Source organism: Castor canadensis, chromosome 12, assembly GCF_047511655.1.
Source record: "Castor canadensis chromosome 12, mCasCan1.hap1v2, whole genome shotgun sequence".
Taxonomy (NCBI): domain Eukaryota; kingdom Metazoa; phylum Chordata; class Mammalia; order Rodentia; family Castoridae; genus Castor; species Castor canadensis.
In genome coordinates this window covers 64,269,090-64,288,467 of record NC_133397.1, presented here as the reverse complement: position 1 = coordinate 64,288,467, position 19,378 = coordinate 64,269,090, and the positions used below count along the sequence as shown (strand labels likewise).

The 19,378-nt window shown below is 42.8% G+C and overlaps 1 protein-coding gene across 1 annotated transcript; it reads right to left on the bottom strand.

Moving 5' to 3' along the window:
• Positions 1-1,573: 1,573 nt before the first annotated feature.
• Actg2 (actin gamma 2, smooth muscle) lies at positions 1,574-19,108 on the bottom strand. The gene is made up of 9 exons (XM_020166419.2): positions 18,956-19,108; positions 9,957-10,118; positions 9,459-9,587; positions 6,669-6,779; positions 6,331-6,415; positions 4,466-4,627; positions 3,326-3,517; positions 2,243-2,424; positions 1,574-1,790 (listed from the first exon to the last, which is right to left on the bottom strand). Exons 2-9 carry the CDS (start codon positions 10,080-10,082, stop codon positions 1,647-1,649), a joined length of 1,131 nt encoding a protein of 376 aa, XP_020022008.1. The 5' UTR covers positions 10,083-10,118; positions 18,956-19,108; the 3' UTR covers positions 1,574-1,646.
• Between the last annotated feature and the right edge of the window lie 270 nt (positions 19,109-19,378).

The window sequence follows — 19,378 nt, the reverse complement described above, 5'->3', positions numbered from 1 at the left end:
GAGCTCATGTCCCTTCCAGGGCATTCCCCACCAACCCTTGTCAGGCCGGAAACTAAATGCTGTCTCCACTGCCTCCAATCATTCTCTGCTTAGACTCCAGAATGCCTTCATGGGGATCAGACCGAAGCTGCCCTCTGTGGGAGTTTGCCCAAAATTATTTCCATGCTGCCCACTCCCACCTTTCCTCATCTCCATGCCCAGTCTGCTTACTGGGTTCTCCTGAGAACACTTCTTTAATAAGTCACTTCCATGTGAAGGAAAAGAAGGAGGAGGAGGAAGAGGGATGAATAGAAAATGTTCTTCCTAAGGGTACTATTCCTTTTTTTTTTTTAATTTGCAGTAAAAACCCATTCTAAGACTGAAATCCTCTAAAGGTTTTTGAAAACATGCTCCTCCAACCCATCCACCCACAGAGCACAAGTTGGGGATGGTGAAAGAGCACCATCTGAGATCAAGGTCCCTGTGCTTAATCACTGGCACCCATTGTCTCCATGTACATGTGTCTGGGATGGCTATGAACCAGGTGGGATGTGATCAGGAGCATAAAGGCTGAAACTTGGCAAGATGAAGAGAAGGAAGGGGCGCTAGGCAGAAGAGAGGCCCTAGTGGGGCCTAGTGGGATGTTCCAGTAACTAGTTAATTAGCTATAAAGGGGTGCATGATACTAGGACTTGCTATATAGAGTTGTGGTGAGGATTAAAGGAGGAAATCCATGTAAAATTCTTAATCTAGTACCAAGCATATTGTAAGTACTCAATACATGTGACATTTTGGTTATCCCTTGTTTTCTTATAGCACTTTGTAGGTGCTTCTATTTCCCCTTATATCATTGACATAAGTATAGCAAATGTCTGTCTCTCCCAGTATGCAGTGAGATCTTAATGGGCAGCAACCATATTTGTAGGAGATATAAATCCTATGTGGTCTTGCCCAGCAACTATTCATGTCAAAAATTCAGTGAATACTTGTAAAATTAAATAGAATTGACCAAGGGCAGGGGTTGAGAAGAAAATGAATAATATGAAAGGGGGAGAGAAGAGGAGGAGAAAGAAGAGTGAAAGGGTGCTGTTCCTTTCTTGGTTAATTTTGGGGTAAAATACAAATCTAATCTTCAATGGCAGAGAACCTCATAGTTCCCACTATGACTTTCCTTCATCTCAGTTCAAATAACATTGTGTTTGAAGTACTCATGCCATATCCTATACGCCTTGGAGACATATCCTCTAGTGTATCACCCTTGAGTGTGAGGACTTACATCTCTAAAATCCCAAGCTGCTTAACCCTCTGAGAGTCAGGTAGCTATTGTTCTTACTCATGTTCAAGGAAAAGAGACAGATGGTACATGGAAGGAACATTAGCTTTGGAGTCAGACACACTTGAATTTTAATCTTGGGTCTGTACGACCTTCATTAAGACCTAACTTCTCTGAACCTCAATTTCCTCATCTTTAGTATGGGGATAATAATAGGACCTTCTCTCAAGAGCATTGTGTGAATTAGAAATAATGTGTCAAAAGCCCTTCGTATTATCTGTGAGACACAGTGCAGGAACAAAAGAGCCCCACACAGGGAAGTAAGGCTTGTAGGTTTTAATGTTTCATGACTGATAACAGCAGTCTTGAGGGGATCCTCAGAGAACCCATGACTTTAGAAGCACTTCCTGTGGACAATGGAGGGCCCTGCCTCATCATACTCAGGCTTGCTGATCCACATCTGCTGGAAGGTGGAGAGAGAGGCCAGGATGGAACCTCCAATCCAGACCGAGTACTTCCGCTCTGGGGGAGCAATAATCTGCAAAGAGCAAATGTGGTGAATCATGATCGGCCCTCTCAAAATAGGCAAGAAGGTGGGGTATAGTTACGCACACCAGTAGTCCCAACTATTGGGAGGTCTAGGCCGGAGGATTGTATGAGCCCCGCCTGAACAGCACAGTAAGAGCTCATTTGAAAAAAAAAAAAAAAAAGGGCTAGGAGAACCAAAAATCATCTAGCCTGTTGCCAGACTGTCAACAGAAAGGGCAACTTTCCTGCTCAAAAATGAGCAGGGAAGTGGCTGATGCATTGAGAAATGCTAAGGCATGTCTTTAGCCCATCGGTTCCCAAGAAACATAATCCCCCAAGATGAAATTGGCTCCAAACCAGACTGATACTGATTTCAGAACACAACCAAGTCCCCAGCAACACCTCTCAGGTAGGCAAGTCTTTTTACAAAGACCAGGAAAAGGAACCTAAGGCAACATTCACCTTGATCTTCATGGTACTAGGGGCCAGGGCTGTAATCTCCTTCTGCATCCTGTCGGCAATGCCAGGGTACATGGTGGTGCCCCCAGAGAGGACATTGTTGGCATACAAATCCTTACGGATGTCAATGTCACACTTCATGATGGAATTGTAGGTTGTCTCATGAATTCCTGCGGACTCCATGCCTAGTGGAGGTTATAGCACCTAGTTAAAATCCATTGTTTCATGAATGCTCATAGCTCCAGATCCTCAAATGATCCTTCCTCTGCTATGGCAACTCCCCTCATTCAGATCCTAAATCAGCCTCCCAACTGGATTTCAAGATCAGACCCCCCTCACTGGTCATGGATCTGCCTTTCTTTTTCCCCTTCTCTGCCTGACCTTTCATGCTGTTGCTCAAGGTACATTTCTAAACGAACACTTACCTTTTGTAAAGCTTCTTTTTACAGCTTTATCAAGATAGAATTCACCTGCTACAAAATTTACCCTTTTAAAGTCTATAGTTTAGTAGTTTTTAGTATATCCACAGGATTGTGCTACCATCATCACTAACTTGTAAAATGCCTCCCCCTCAAAGAAACCCCATACCCATTAACAATTGCTCCTCTTACACGCTCCTCGAAAGAAATCACAGAATTCTTAGAATGCTATCATTATTTTCATTTTATAGATGAGAAAACAGAATTTTAACGAGGTAACATGTCCAAGGTGACAGGGCTTGAAGGGGCAGAATCAGGACTATCTGACCCCAAAGCCACCCGCCTTATTACCTCTTTACTACCTCTATGACCTAAATGCTAAGTGATCCAAGAAGTGTTCTGAGATGTGTTATGTATTAACCTCGTTCTTATTTTCATATTACATTTCCTATCCTGCTTTTCCTTTATCTTGATTTCCTTACCCTTCTATTTAAAATGAGATTTTGATCTACTTGTATTATTCATATAGTTTTGGCCATTCCTGGATAAATGTGGGGTATGTATAGATAATAAACAAAGTGTTTGTGACCCCAGGTGTTTCTCTTTCCAAACACCCCTCCACCCTGTCCTCCAGGTTAAACAGCAGGGGTTACAGGCGGCACCTCACCGATGAAGGAAGGCTGGAAGAGGGTCTCGGGGCAGCGGAAGCGCTCATTGCCAATGGTAATGACCTGCCCGTCTGGCAGCTCATAGCTCTTCTCCAGGGAGGAAGATGAGGCTGCTGTGGCCATCTCATTTTCAAAATCCAGGGCTACATAGCACAGCTTCTCCTTGATATCTCGCACAATTTCTCGCTCAGCTGGAAGGAGCAGGAATAGGGGAAAGTGGATACTCAGCTCTGCTAGTTTTGTTGTGCCATTGTGATCTCCTTTTAACATCTACTTTGGATTCAGCCTTGGGATGATAATAGAATTGCCCCTGAAGAGGGTTAAGTTTCACTCTGTCCTCTGTTAAATTTTCCACTCCTCTTCCTAATGTGGGAGTTCAAAAGCTTGATTCCTCAGCAAGATTTTGCATGGGATTTCTTCCCTTGCTCTCATCACCCTGTCTAACAAAGCTGGGGGCTTTATGGGACACATTTCCAGTGCAGATTTAGACTGACACTTTGTGGTCTTACAGAATCTAACAGACTGCTATCTAAAATCTCCTCTTGCTCAGGTGGGCTTCATGAGCTCATCTCAGAAATTCAGACCTCTTTATTGTTTTTTGTTGTTGTTGTTTTGGGGGTTTGGGGGTTTGGGAGTAAGGTTTGAACTCAGGGCCTCATGATTGCTAGACAGGAGCTCTACCACTTGAGCCACACTCCCAGCCCTCAGACCTCTTTTATTCCATTTGTCCTCAGACACAGCATAGGCATCCCTATGTAAAGAAATGTAGCACCAGATCTTCACTACTCTTCAGTGCTGTAGACACTACTGGCCCTGGTGTGACATGAGCAGAGGCAGCAGGTGCTAGGGAAAAAGGGAATTCTGAGAAAAGGCATAAAGGAGGGCTCCACTAAGCACTGCTTAGGGCAGCTAGGTTTAGGACTTGTCCCCCTCCCCAGGGCATCTCAGTCAGGAAACTTCCTCCTTCAATAAGGCTGCCTTGACTATCTGGTCTTGTCCAGAGGAACAGCCCCAACTCTGTCTATCTACCAAGAGGGTTTGAGGACACAGACCACAAAAATTATCAGTCCTGAGAACTTCTGGTCCTAGATCAGATTTCATTCTGAGTTCAAATTAAAATCAGGAAAGGAGCTGGATACCTGTGGTCACAAAGGAATAGCCTCTCTCTGTGAGGATCTTCATGAGGTAGTCCGTGAGGTCGCGGCCAGCCAGGTCAAGGCGCATGATGGCATGGGGCAGTGCATAACCCTCATAGATGGGGACATTGTGGGTGACACCATCCCCTGAATCCAGGACGATGCCTATGGGCAGAGAGGATTGGGCCTATGAAAACTTCATTCTTGTCTTTCATCTATCTATTTCTAGGATTTGTTACCAAATGATTTTCAACTACTGTATTTTCCTATAGTATTTAAGAAAATTGACCCACAAAGAGAATCATCAATCATATTTTTTGTATGTGTGGATTTTCTTCTCCCAAATGAGACTGTAGGCTTCTAGAAGGCAAGTAAAATGTCTCATTTTCTTGTATTACTTGAAACAACACATCCCTGGTAATGCACACTTATCAATTTTGCCTTAAATATAGACTGCATATTTTTTAAGGGAGATTGGGTAATTTGTACATCCTCAGGAGCCAAAGGAACACGTTTGCACCTATAGTCAGAATGCTAAGACTGAAAAGAGCTACGAAATCTAGTCAACTTGAAAAAGACTAATATTTCCTATTAATGAAACTTTCAGTAAGCCATAAAAAGATTTCTCAACATAAGAAATTCTTAAAGTTGGGCATGTAAGTGTAATCCCAGCACTCAGGAGGCTGATGTGGGAGAATCCTGAGTTTGAGGTCTGCCTGGGCTACATACAGAGACCCTGTCTCAAAAAAAAAAAAAAAGAAAGAAAGAAAGAAAGAAACATATCTCTCAGGATCCAACAGCCACATCATAATTGATAGGGAAACACTGCAATATCATTATTATTTAATATTGTCTTGTATGTTCCAGTCAATGTACTTAAGAAGAAAGTAGAAATAGCAGAAGTAAGTATTATTACCAAAAGGAAACAGAGTTGTCATCATTTGCAGATAACATTATTTTATTTTAGAAGATCCAGTAGAATCAACTATGAACCCATTAGACCTAATTAGATGGTTCAGTAAAGGGCAGATACAAAATAAATCCTTATACAAGGATTTTGATCACAGTGTATTCTATAATAAAAATCGGAGACAACCTCAGCAATAGATAAATGATAAAAATAAATAAAAATGGAACATCATACAATATTTACCATGTATCCAGAAAACTTGATTTTTTTATGCCATGAAATCACATGCAAAGTCCAGGATACTAAGCTGTTTCTGCCATGTATTTCCCCCTCACTATTCTTATCACCTGCAGTAAAATTACTTTTATTTTTATCTCTTTCCCACTAAACCATTAGCTCTACAGTGGCAGGATCTGTCTTGTTTGTCAATGTGTGCCCTTGGTCTGATACGGGGATTTGTACATATCTGATGGATGAATGAATGGATAAAACATCAGACACATGAAAGAATGCATTTTGAACAGTGTTTATGTAAATTGTAAAGACCGTACTAAGGATCACTTTATGTTGAATTTCTATTTCCTGAGTATCCTTCCAGAGCAAGTCCACATACTTACATATCCATCATCACAGGTTCTACTGTTGCAATTTCATTACAACAAAGGCAGAAACATTCCAAGAAAGGATGTGTGTATAAGCTCCTGGAATGACCATTGTGTGGAAACAGCCCTTGCTGGATGTACCAGTTATTCTATGTTTATGTAAATTCTTTCCAACTATACAAGTAGGCTCACATCTAGCATTCCCCACTGGCATTCTGATCTGTTATTCTTATACAAGACTTTCCCATGGACTATGGCTGTTCCTTTGATTTTTCTGACCAGGAGCTTCTATAGGAGCCCAGCTTGTCCCCTTTTCCCTTGAAGTCAGAAAAGGAATGGATTACAGAGTTACTTACCTGTGGTGCGGCCAGAGGCATAGAGAGAGAGCACTGCTTGAATGGCTACATACATGGCAGGTACGTTGAAAGTTTCAAACATGATCTGGAAGGACAATGAGGAATAAAGGACTGTCTGACAAAAATCACTGCACCTCTTGGCCTACAGAATGGTTTGTAATCTTATTAAAGGCAAGGACTATTCCAATTTGGTGGTTACTTCTTTATCTCATCCCTAGTTCCCATAGGTCCTGGTCTAAACTACTCTGGACCTCAAGAAATTCAGTGGCAGTAATATATAGAGGGGAGGAAGTATCTGGCTGAATATTTATGTTGCATTCTTGTGCCAGTGTTCTTACCTGGGTCATCTTCTCCCTGTTGGCCTTGGGATTTAGTGGGGCCTCGGTGAGCAGGGTGGGGTGTTCTTCTGGTGCTACCCTCAGCTCATTGTAGAAGGAGTGGTGCCAAATCTGGTTGAGACAAAAGTCATATAAGTCCAGCAGACTCCCAAAGGGCTGGAAAAATCTGACATGCTGGTGCTGGGGGAGTATGGTACAGTGTTGCACAAAAGGAGGCTGGATCTGGAGAGAAGAATGGCTGCCCATGATTTCTGAATGACATTTAGAGGGTATGCCCTCTCAATAAGGCCCCAGGCAGGTCAGGCTTGTGCATTTATTATTTCCATTTGATCTTCCTTCTTCTTCCTTGTTTTCCCTTCTCTCTGTTGCTATTTTCTTGAGGGGGGAGCCAGACACCTTGCATCACTCACTGTTCATTGCTTTCTGACTTCTAGGTATGTTTGGTAGATGGAAGATACTAGTAAGAGATTAGCTTGCAAGATGCCAGCTCTACTAGGCTGTCCCCCCGCCTTGCCCACTCAGGCTTAGGGTGTAAGAGCTCCCATTGTTGCTGCTACTTGGGTACACCAGCCTCCCTTTTTGGCTGCCTTAACCTTGTGCGCATACCTGCAAGTCTTTCATTTACAACCTAAGGAATTGCATATTGTCTCTTGCTTGGAAACTGACAGATAAGCTTGGGTCCAGTTTTTACTGTTTATTGTTGACCGGGCTAGTGCTTTAGAGCAGGATTTCTCCATCTCAGCACTATGACATTTTAGGTTGGTTAATTTGGTGTTGTAGGGAAAGACCTGTGTATCATATGAGCAGCATCCTTGTTTTCTACCCACTAGATGCTAGTAGTGCCTCTCCAGTTTTGACAATCGTTTGATTGTGTCTCCAGACATTACCAAATGTCCTCTGGGAGACAAAACCATTCCAGTGCTTTAGAGTCAGCTATTTCCATCCACCCCACCCCATGTCCAGTTCCCTTTTAGGCTCTAAGACAACCAAATAAGTACTTCAGAGTGATTTGGCTAATAGTGTCAAGGACATGGGCTTTGGTTTCTTTAAAAGTGGGTCACAGGGTCACTTGATCATATTGGACACATATATTTTGGGCTTTCTTAGGATCATGCTAAGTGTGATGAGAGCAGAAATGGATCGGACACAATGCCAAGCTCTTACTTTCAAAATCTGGAGGGAAGGAAGACAATCAAAAGACAAAATACTAAGATACAACCACATTTCAAGTGAAAGAAGAGGGAGGAGTTACCATTATCTGGGGGATTTGAATGGGCTGGAAAGCAAAGAAGGTCTCCAGGGGCTTCAAAGGACACCTGAGGCAGAAGAAATTGGACAAGCAGAGGCCCTGGACTGTTTTACAGGAATGCAAAATACAGCAACTGGCTTCAGTGGGGTTATGTGTTTTTTCTTACAACGGGCTTCCAAGATGCCCTGTCTCTGCATCAGTTCTCCTTTTAAGGCACATAATATTTTTTAGAGCTTTCTTTGAAGAGTTCACACATTATCACTAGTGTGAAACAATATTTTGTTCTTTATGTTGTCAAATTGGATATTGGTGCTTTTTGAGCACCAATCTGTGCCTTGGAATTATCCTGAATATTAACCTAATTCAATCTCCGAAGCAACCTAGTGAAGAAAAGGTGGTTTCATTTTTGTTTCCATTTTTTTGTTTGTTTTTTGAGCTAAGGTCACTATGTTGACCTTGGGGTGATCTCAAATTCCTGGGCTCAACTGATCCTCTTGCCTCTGCCACTAGAGTGCTGGGATTACATGCATGTACCACCACACCCAGCTGAAGAAAGCATTTTTTTATCTCTACATCAAAAATGAGGAAACTAAGGTTTAGGAGATCTTGTACCCAGATTTTTCTCCTGCTGAATACAATGTCTGGGATCTTACCTACCCCACTGTGTAATGCGAAAGCTATTGCATTTTATGCACTTATCTCACATCCAGAGTGATTGAGTGAAGGATTTAGAGAAAACTATACGTGAATTACAGATTTCAAATCAACATTCTCCATTCCCAGTTGCAGTCTGTTCAATAAGCTATTACATTTTAGAAGACAGTCATAATAGAAACAAGCACTCTCAGACAACTGTCAGCGGAATTGATCAGAGGACTGTTAGAAAGGTTCTGTTAGCATTTTGCACACATGATTTTGCTCATCACAAACGCTGCATTGTGGGGTAAGAAATGACCCCGCATTTCTTACACAAAGAGCTTCTAGAAACCCCTAGGGTCCTACTTAAGATTTTCACAAGAGTCATCATAGTAATATAGCATCAGTACACCTATCTGAAGTCATGACAGAAAATAAAAGAAGATAGGGCTATTTGCCTCTCTGTGGCAGCATCAACATCTTAAACAAAGGGTGAGCACTGGCCAGAGAAAATCCTACATGACAGGAGGAAGCTGTAAGTTAGGCATGGTCAGATCCTTAGATGGCAGGGCGGGGAGTTAGGAGCCTACAATAGTTAATGAGGAGGTACTGTCTGGAATACATGAGTGACACAAGCAGATATTTTTAGAAAGAGAAGTTTTGCAGTAGAGAATGAACTGGGTGAGTAAGGACTGGATACAAAGAACCAGTGGGAAATTATTGTGAAACACCAGGGAAAGAGGTTGGCAGCCTAGGATGAAGAAATGGTTGGGGATGGAAAGGAAGGAAAGAAGAACATGAGGAACATTTTAGAGGAAGAGTTGACAGAACACAGTGATCTATAGAATGTGAGGGTCATGATGATGTATTATTAAAATAAGCAGATCAAGGAGGGGGAGAGATACCTTCTCCATGTCATCCCAGTTGGTGATGATGCCGTGTTCGATGGGGTATTTGAGAGTTAGGATCCCTCGCTTGCTCTGAGCCTCATCGCCCACGTAGCTGTCTTTCTGGCCCATTCCCACCATTACACCCTGCAATGTAGAAGAGAAGGGAAGAGAAGTGAATTGGCTGAGGGTTCCACACAGAGATGTTCAGGCACTGAAATGTCTCTGAAGAAGGACGAGATGGAAAAAACAGCCCTTTTTTCCTGAAAACAGGATGGTAGAAGACAAGGTGAGTATAGAGGTGACAGGAAGAAGCATTTCTTATAGCTGGTTTCGTTTCTCTCCCCTAAGATGATGTCATTTTCTGAGACAAAACAAGGCCCATCCATATACTTTTCCCCCTTATCTTACTTACACACGCACACACACACACACACCACACAGAGCTCAACATATTTGCCACAATGTAGTGCATACACCTAGTGGCTCAAGCCTTGGATTCAGATAAGCACACACCTGATGGCGAGGGCGGCCCACAATGGAGGGGAAAACAGCACGGGGAGCATCATCTCCTGCAAAGCCTGCCTTGCACAGGCCAGAGCCATTGTCACACACAAGTGCGGTGGTCTCTTCTTCACACATGATGAGTGTGGCTGAGTGAACTGAGGGCTGGAGCACCTTGGGATTGAAGGAGAAAAGAACTAGTCAGCCACTTGTGAAATCATGCTGGAGATAGTCTTCTTGGTCCTACCTGCAACCAGGGACCTGTTCAAAAAGGGACAGGTATAGTCCTGGCCTTCCACTCTCTAGCAATTGGGTCTCTTCCCTCTACTCAGCTGTTATAGAATGAATTGTGTTTCCCCAAACTCAAATGTTGAAGTCCTAGCCCCTAGTGCCCCAGAATGTGACCATATTTGGAGAAAGTGTCTTTAAAGAAGGTAGTTAATTTAGAATGAGGTCATAAATCCGAAATTGCTGGTGTCCAATGTGACTACTTCCATATGAATACTCCCACAGGTGTCTTTATAAAAAATCAAATTATGACACAAATGCATGGGTTGTGTGAAGACATGGCAGGAAGGGGCCTTAGGAGAAAATCAACCCTGCCAATACCTTGAACTCAGACTTCTGGTCTCCAGAATTATTAGAAAATAAATTTCTGTTGTTGAAGTCCCCCAGCATGCAGTCCTTTGTTATGGAAGCCCTATCAGACTAATACACCTGCTTTTAAAGACTTGAAATGGCTGCAAAGCTTCCATTCAATGAAGAGAATCATGAAAGGCAGCCCAAAAGAAAAACAAAGACTATGAATAGATGGTTTACAGAAAAGAAAATGCAAATACCTGACAAAAGTTCAGTCTCACTAGTTATCAGAGAAATGCAAATTAAACACGACCATCTTCCACATAGCATTTTTAAGATTCAAAGTTCCTATAACAGGAATCAGGAGCTGCACAAATGTCCAAATTATGGGACACTATACTGTGGCGAAGAGACGAACAAGGCTTATGGACCTTATGGGAAAATTTTTGCACTCTTCTTCTGAGTGAGAAAAGCAAGTTGCAGGATAGAACTGTGTATATAAGTTCTTTTTAAAGCACAAAACTTCATTGTATATTTTCCATAATTTTCTACTTACGAATATAACTACTTAGCAAAATGTTCTGAGAGGACACCTCACAGACTGGTCATTGTGATTATCTCTAGGGATAAGGAAGGGGAGTACTAGGTTTAACTTTTTGGGGGGAAGTGTACTGGAGTTTGAACTCAGGGCTTTGTGTTACTAGGCAGGTGTTCTACCACTTGAGCCATGCCTCCAGCCCTTTTCCTGTTATTTTGGAGAGAGGGTGTCACTTTTTGCCCAGGCTAGCCTGGACCACAATCCTCTTATTTTATGCTTTCTATGTCACTAGGATGACAGGTTTGCACCACCACACCCAGATTTTTTCCATTGAGATGGGGTCTTGCAAACTTTTTTTGCCCAGGCTGGCCTAGAACCATAATCCTCCTGATCTCAGCCTCCAAAGTAGCTGGGATTACAGGCATGAACTGCTGGCATCTGGATTGTTTCAACTTTATCAGGGCGACGTATTCACATACAGTTTGTATAATAAAAAATCAAGGCTAAACATGATGGTGTGCACCTGTAGTCCCAGCTACTTAAGGCACAGGCAGGGGGATCGCCAGATTAAGGCCAGTCCAGGAAAAGTCAGTGAGACTCAATCTCAAAATCAAGATAAAACAAAAGGGCTAGGGGCATGACTCAGGTGGTAGAGTGCCTGCCCAGCGTGCATGCAGCCCTGGGTTTAATTCCCAGTACCATAAAAAGAAATCAATGATCTTACATCTCATTAAAGAAAAAAATGCACTAGTGATTAAATTGTACAATCCTAAGGGCAGAAGCACCTTGAAGAGGAAGGGGCAGCTTGAGAGGAAAGGGAAGGAAGGATCTTCAGCATGGACTCAGTATCTGCTTCCTCCACAGATGGAGAAAACAAATTTCGCTCCTCCAATGCTGAGAGCTGAATCAGGATGGATGCAAAGGGATGAAGTAATTAATTTTCCTAATATCTGCTACAGTTTTCCTTCCTTCCTTCCTTCCTTCCTTCTTTCCTTCTTTCCTTCTTCCTTCCTTCCTTCCTTCTTCCTTTTTCCTTCCTCCTTCCTTTTGTGAGTTAAAGTCAGCATCTGATAGCATCATGAAGGAGAATCAATAGAACCTTAGGAGGTACTGAGGAGATCACCTCTTAGCTGGGACACCTGGAATAGGCAGTGGAAGGGGGAGGCAGTCTTCTAGAAGTCCAGAGAAAAGAGAGGCAGGAAGTAAGGAAAGAGAAGATGGATGTGAAGAAAGGCTGCAGAAGCATCATTTGGAATGCATGACCACAGGTGGCTCTGCCATGGAGGGGAGGAGAGAGGTGCTGCAGAAACCTATGGCCCTGGCCTCAAATAGCCTTATGCTGAAGCTGGACAGTGCAGACCATGATCAAAGTATTGCAGGCTTGAGAACATGAAGTCAGAAAGGCTAAGTGGGGACAGAGCAGAAGTTTACTAATGTACTTTTAGGACTGATAGGAAGCCCTTCCCAGTTGTTTAACGCTCACAATAGGGGACAGGCGTGCTGTGACTTCTTAAATGCAGCTTTGCTTCTATCTCTGTTGGCCCCTCAGGGCAGTGGAGATCAGCCCCCTCTCTCTAAGCTGGCCCACAGGATCCTGAATAGGATAGTCCTATTGATAAAGTCACATGGCAACAATACCACTAGGCATATTTACTACTAACTCAGTTACTATTACTAAAAGATGCCAATTAATGGGAGGATGTCAACCTGAAGGTATCAATATGCCTCAATGATCTGCTCTGGCTTTCTTTTTATGTGAAATTTTTATAAATGAATAGGATGAAAACATAAAGCATAGGCTGATCAAATTTTTAGACCAAATGGAGCTAGGGGAATGACTAGTATTAAATATGCTGGATGGAAGAGTTAAAATCCAAGACAATCTGAAAAGGCAGAGAAAATGAGCTGAAGGAAACAAGATTAAATGCAGTGGGAACAATATGAGAGCCTCTATGTGAGTCTCAGTGATCCAACTGTGAAAGCTCTTGCTTAGCTAGCACCTGTGAGCAGGACATGTTCCCTTGGTGACTGTCAGCCCTGTGCTTTGGCCAGGATAAAAAACTGCTCATGAACTTGTTTGAAGTACTGTGCTCAGTTCTTTGTGTTTTGCTTTTTTTTTTCTATTTTGAAGTGCTGGGGATGGAAGCAAGTTCCTTGTACATGGTAGGCAAGTGTTTTACCACTGAGTTATACCCCAACCTTGTGTCCAGTTCTTGGGGCCACACTTACTGGTCAAGGTATGGAGAAGTGGGCTCACATTCACTGTTAATAGATGTCACACTGTTCTGCTTTTCTGAAGGGGAATTTGAAAATATTTATCAATACCCTTGAAAATGTATGTACCTTTTGAATGGACAAAAGCACTTCTAAGAATTCATCCTTGTGAAACAGTCATGGATGAAGCCAAAGATTTAGTCATGAATCTCTTTATCACAGCTTTGTTTAAAATGGTCAAAACTGGAAAAAACCTTAATGTTGAAGCATTATTGAATAAGTAAGCTGGTTTGTAAATGAATTGCCAGAAATCTCCTTGGTGAAAGCAAAATACTTAGTGCAATGGAAAAGGTGCAGGTTGCCTTTTTAAGGAAAAAACACTCCAGTATATTCAGTGTGTCCATGTTTGATGGACATAAAAAAAAAAAAAAAACTGGGGTCCTTTACATGTTCAGTATTATCTAGCTAAACCTCAAAACACCCCTGAGAAAAGGTTTGTTTTTTGCTTTTTTTTGGTGGACTGGGGTTTGAACTCAGAGCTTAGCACTGTGCAAAGCAGGCACTCTACTACTTGACCCAAGCCTCCAGTCCATTTTGCTCTGGTTAATTTGGAGATGGGATCTGATGAATTGTCACCGAGGCTCACCTTGAATCATGATCCTCCTGATCTCAGCCTCCCAAGAAGCTAGGATTATAAACTTGAGCCACCAGTGGCTGGCATAGAAGAAGTATTTTAAATTTCATTTAAAACCAAGTCTCAGAAGGATGTTTTGGAGTGGGAACTAGTGGGATGGGGGAGAGGAAAAGGAGAGGGTGACGAGTGGGGTGAACATGATTGAAGTACTTCATATGGTTGTATGAAAATAGAATAATGAAACCTACTAAAATTGTTTAGAAGGGGGGAAGGTAAATAAGGAAGAGTAATAGAGGCGGTGAATTGATCAAAATACATTATATGTGTGTATGAAAATATAATGAAACCTCTTTGTACAATTAATATATGCTAGAATATGTGTGTGTGTGTGTGTGTGTGTGTGTGTGTGTATTAAAAAGTTAGAGAACTCATCCAGGGACTTCCTAGCCAGAAAAAGGTGAGGACATACAGGCCTGGCATCAACCCAGGACAGGTTCAAAGCCTGAGCGTGTGCCTTCCTCACTACTTAAGAGAATCTACTAGAACTTCTCCATGTTTGGTATTTTTGCTTCTCCCTATCTCTCTAGAGCTGTTGGCAGCAAAAGCCTTGAAACAAAAGGGCCTTTGTTTCTTCCTTTCTGTGAACCTCTTCCTATGCCAGAACCACGTTTGCCTCAACACCTAACTCAGTGCCGAGAACATAGTAGGGGTTCATAGTTGGATGACATGGGGCCCCCAGCAGGTGGTCAGGTGGTAAAGCTGCACCTCGGTATCTGTCTCACTCTAGGGTCCTTCAGCATCTCTCAGGTGTGATTTCTAGTGGGAGGCCCTCTGACTTTTCAATGAACCCTTTTGTCTCTTTCCTGTGTTACACACACACACACACACACACACACACACACACACACACAGAGAAAGATTCAGAGGCTTGCATGGTCACTGAGACAAGCCACAAAGTGATCCGAAGCTGTCAACGGTGCTCATCTACAGCTTTAGGCTCACTTCCCCCAGGCTAAACCAGAGAAGGGAAGGCACTGCAGGAAGCTGAGGGCTGGTAGCTCAGGACAAAGGGCTTCACACTTGGAGTCAGACTCTTGGAATGTCCTGGCCAGGAGAAATCCTAAACCTTTCTCATCTGTTTTCTGGTAATTTGTGGCTAGTCAGCTAACTGGAGCCAAAGTCACTGTGGTTTCACAGTGTCACAACCACTCGTGGGAAGTTGCGTGAATTGTTTTGACTTTATTTATTTTAGCATGTACTACATCTGGGCTTCATTGAGGATCTCACAGAGTTAGAAACGGAGATTTTATTTTATTCCTCCTCAAAGTAGCTCAAAACCAGACATAATGAGTGCAAATAATTTGTTCACTCAGCCATCTCAGTGGCTGCTCTAATTCAATGTGAGGACAGACGTGTGAAAATCCATCCTCTCCACCACTCTGAAGGGACAAGGTTGGCTATGGAGTTCCTTTCACCCTTCCTTTCTTTGCTGTTATCCTCTCCATAGCACCCTGTCCCCATAGCCCTGACTACCTATCTCTCCCTGTTACCTATCTCTGTGATAGTGGATCAAACACAAACATGGATATGAAAGTTCTTTATAAATTGTAAATCAAGGTAGGCAAACTCAGGCCTGTTTTTGTATAGCTCACTAGCTAAGAATGGTTTTTACATTTTAAAATAGTTTTTAAAAAAGCAATAGAAGAATAATATTCCATGACCCATGAAAATTACTTGAAATTAAATGTCAATGTCTATTAATAAAGTTTTATTGGAATGCAATATTGGAATCTTCCTCATTTAAGCCCAGATGTAGTACATGGTAAAATAAATAAAGTCAGAACAATTCACACAACTTCCCATGAGTGGTTGTGACCTGAGGAAACCAAAATGACTTTGGCTCCAGTTAGCTGTTCATTTCCATCCTGTTGATGGCTGCATTTGTTACAACAGAGTTAAGAATAGTTATGATAGACCTTCAGGCTTGCAAAGCCTAAAATATTTACTACCTGGCCCTCTAAAGAAAAAAGTTTATCAACCCCTACTGTAAAAAGTCATAACAATAATAATTCTTATTAATCTCTTTTTTGTATTCACAGGAACAGCTTCCAGATTAATCTCTCTTATTCTTCTCCATCTAAACCGACTCCCAGGATGGAGATTGTTGTATTGAAGGAATTATATAATCTATTTCACAAATCAATGACTACTGAAGTTTGAATTTGTCAGTTTCCAAAGACATTTTCATTTTAGTGGAAAATTTTAGCCCTAAATATAAGTCCTCTTGATGGTGGAATTTCAAATAACAATTGGGGATATATTTTGGGGTGAGAATTTCAAATGATGCACTTGCCTATTTGCCGATTATTATCTGACTCTGCACACATATCTAAATACTGCTATAGTTTGGATGTTGGATGTCTCTCAAAAGCCTATGTGTAAAAGGCTTGGTCCCAGGGTGGCATTTTTAGAAGGCAGGGCATAGTGGAAGGTCCTTATGTCTTTGGGAGCCATCTTTCCCAGTGACTGCAGAATCCCCACAGAAGGGAGTTTTAGAATTCCAGCCTCTTTCTCTCTTTTGCTCTTTGGCTTGTGAAGTGAGTAGTTTTGCCCTGCCACATGCTTCCACCATGATGGGAACAATCAATCATGGGCTGGAAACTCCAAAACTGGGAATGAAAATAAAACCTTTTCATTTATGATTATCTCAGGTATCTTGTCATTGTGATGGAAAACTGATAATGCTAAGAAGAACAGAAAAGCTGGCAGAGAGAAATTATTTAATGGAAAACACTGCTACAGTGGAACACAGACAGCACTCTAATTGACTTCAGGGTATCTTCACCAGGTTCATATACATTAATTTAACTAAAAATGACTTCTGGTAAAAACAACTTCCTGTTGGTAATATTTCTGATCATCAATAATTCGGCATTGGCACCTGCTCTTCTGACTCTTACCCTGGCCTCCCATCCATTGTACCAGCTCAGCTCCTGTCCAGACAACTCTCCTGAGCTCCAAAACCACCAAGCCAACTGCCTGCTGTGCATCTACTCTCCCCACCATGGCATCTGGCATCTTGTTCAACACTCCCAGGATGTTCTCCTCATCACCAGCTTCCACCTGCAGAGTAGTCACAGTCACCAACACTGGGAATCACGCCACACAACCTGGAACTCAGTCCAGCACTCTGTTATCTCCCTCTTCCTTCCCAACCAATCATAGCCTTTCTTAATTCTATCTCCACACCATCAATGCCACCAGCTCAGGACTGCTAGGACCTGCAGTAGCAGACAGCAAGAACAAATTTCTTGCTGTCACTCTTGAGGTTAAAACCTTTCCATGATTCCCTTTTGCTCAATCCTTTAATTTAGCACACAAATACTAAAGGGCTGGCTCTACCCACCCCTCTGAAGTTAGCTGTCCCTGCTTTCTGCTTTTCAACCCAAATTCAGTGGAGATGAGCCACTTAGAGTCCCAATGATCCTGCTTCTTTGTTGCCAGGATTACCCTACTTCAAGACCCAGGAAGCCTTCCCTGATAACAATCTGAGGGAGTAGTTAAGTTTATGAAAAGGGTAAAACCCCTCCTGGGTTTTACCCTTTTCATAAACTTAACTACTCTGTGTCAGTGTATCCATCTTCCCCAGGGACTGCAGAAGCCCCTGCACTGTCTTTCAGGGACAGTGCCTTGCACACAGTAAGTTCTCAATAAATGTGGGTGGCAGAAATAAAGGAAGGAGGAACGGTCATGATGTCATACAACAGTCTCACTGCCATTGAGACTTGCTAGTACCCACCCATCTGTGTAGCAGGAAACTTTCTCTTTTTGGCCCAAGATCCAGTCTCAAGGTGAAACCCACATTCAAACATAAAAGTGAGTGCTCAGAGCCTCCCTATGCATCATGTGGTGCCAGACCAGCAGCCTCAGTATTACCTGAGAGCTCTTTAGGAATGCAGTGTATCAGTTCTCCCTACCCTCAGCCTACTGACTCAGTCCAAGGTAGGTGAAGAACAGTATGTGCTTTGGCAGGTTCTCTGACTGATTCTTAAAGCTTGAGAACTCAGAGTTAGACCCTTGGCCACGTGGAACGAAGGGCTGAACTTTGTATATTCAATATTCAAAACAGTGCTACCAAGTAGGTATTATTACCATTTCACCCATTTTACGGGTGACGAAATTGAGGTCACTCAGTAACTTTGGGAGCCAGGTAATTTGCCTGTAAGTCTGTACCACAACACTAGCCTGCCTCTGCTGCGAAATGATGTTTGAGGATTCTGGTCACAAAAGTAGCAGCAGCACCTCAGTCTCACTCTCTCTTGATTCTTTGTCCATGCTGTGTGTATGTTGTGCAGGTGATGGCCCTGGCAGGTGACTTCACAAATGGGTGTGAGTCTTTTGGATGAATTGCTTAATTGTCCTCACCAGAGGAGAACGAATTAACTGGCTTCTAAGTTCCTTCTCTTCCTATAATTTCAGGATGCCACAGATACCTATTCCACTTCACCCCTGGCTTTTACTCACTTTACAATGACTTTAGAGCCTTCAGACACTGAAAAATTTCCATTCAGCTCAGCCAAGCAAAAATCAGAAGACAGAGGGAACCAAGGGAGGGCTGAAGAAAATACTTTCCTACTTCCAACACGGACATTTCATAGACATCAGGACCATCATTGGTTTTGAGTCAAATACCCTGAGAAGAAGCTGTTTTTCTGCAAAATATTTTTTTCCCCCTAAAACAGCCTCCTGAACATTCTGACCCATGACAGAGTAAGCATGGTAAGTAAAGACTGCAGGCAACACATTCCCTGCTGCCTCCCAGCCTGGGAGCCTGAAGCACAGTCCCAAGCTGCCTGGACCCCAGGATGCTTGCTCCCTGACCAGAAATGCCTTTTCCTGGGAGGCAGCAATGTGCATGAAGCCGCCACTGCCACCTTTGACTTGTGACCTGGGCCAGAATCACAGAAGTGAGGCCAATCTGGAGGCGCACTGGCAGGCCAGGCAGTCCCAGAAATGAGGAGGCTGCAGAAGCCATGCAGTACTCACCGAGGGTGTGAGAGGTCCTTCTCCTGGGGACTGAGGGCCGCTATGTCTTTGGCAGAAATACCAGAGCAATATAAAACCCTAGAGGCGGATCTTCTTTAAACAGAGTCCCTAAAAAGGCCAGCTGACGGTGTGTTAGCAATATTACCATATAAGGTGGTTTTTTCAATAAATCTGCTTTGGGGGTGTGGAGGGTGGGGGGAGGAGAGTGAATTATCATTTGAAAAATGTATGCAAAAGCATTCGAGTGGCAACAGCCCCAGTGCTGGTGGATTTGTTCCTTTTATGCTGCACTTGCATAAACAAAACTCACACCAGGCCTTATAAGCTGCCCAGAGGGAGGCCAGATGCAGCTCTGCTCCTGGAGAGAGAACCATACCAAGAATGGCAGTGGGCCTCCTCTGTCCACACCTCCCTCCTCAGGCC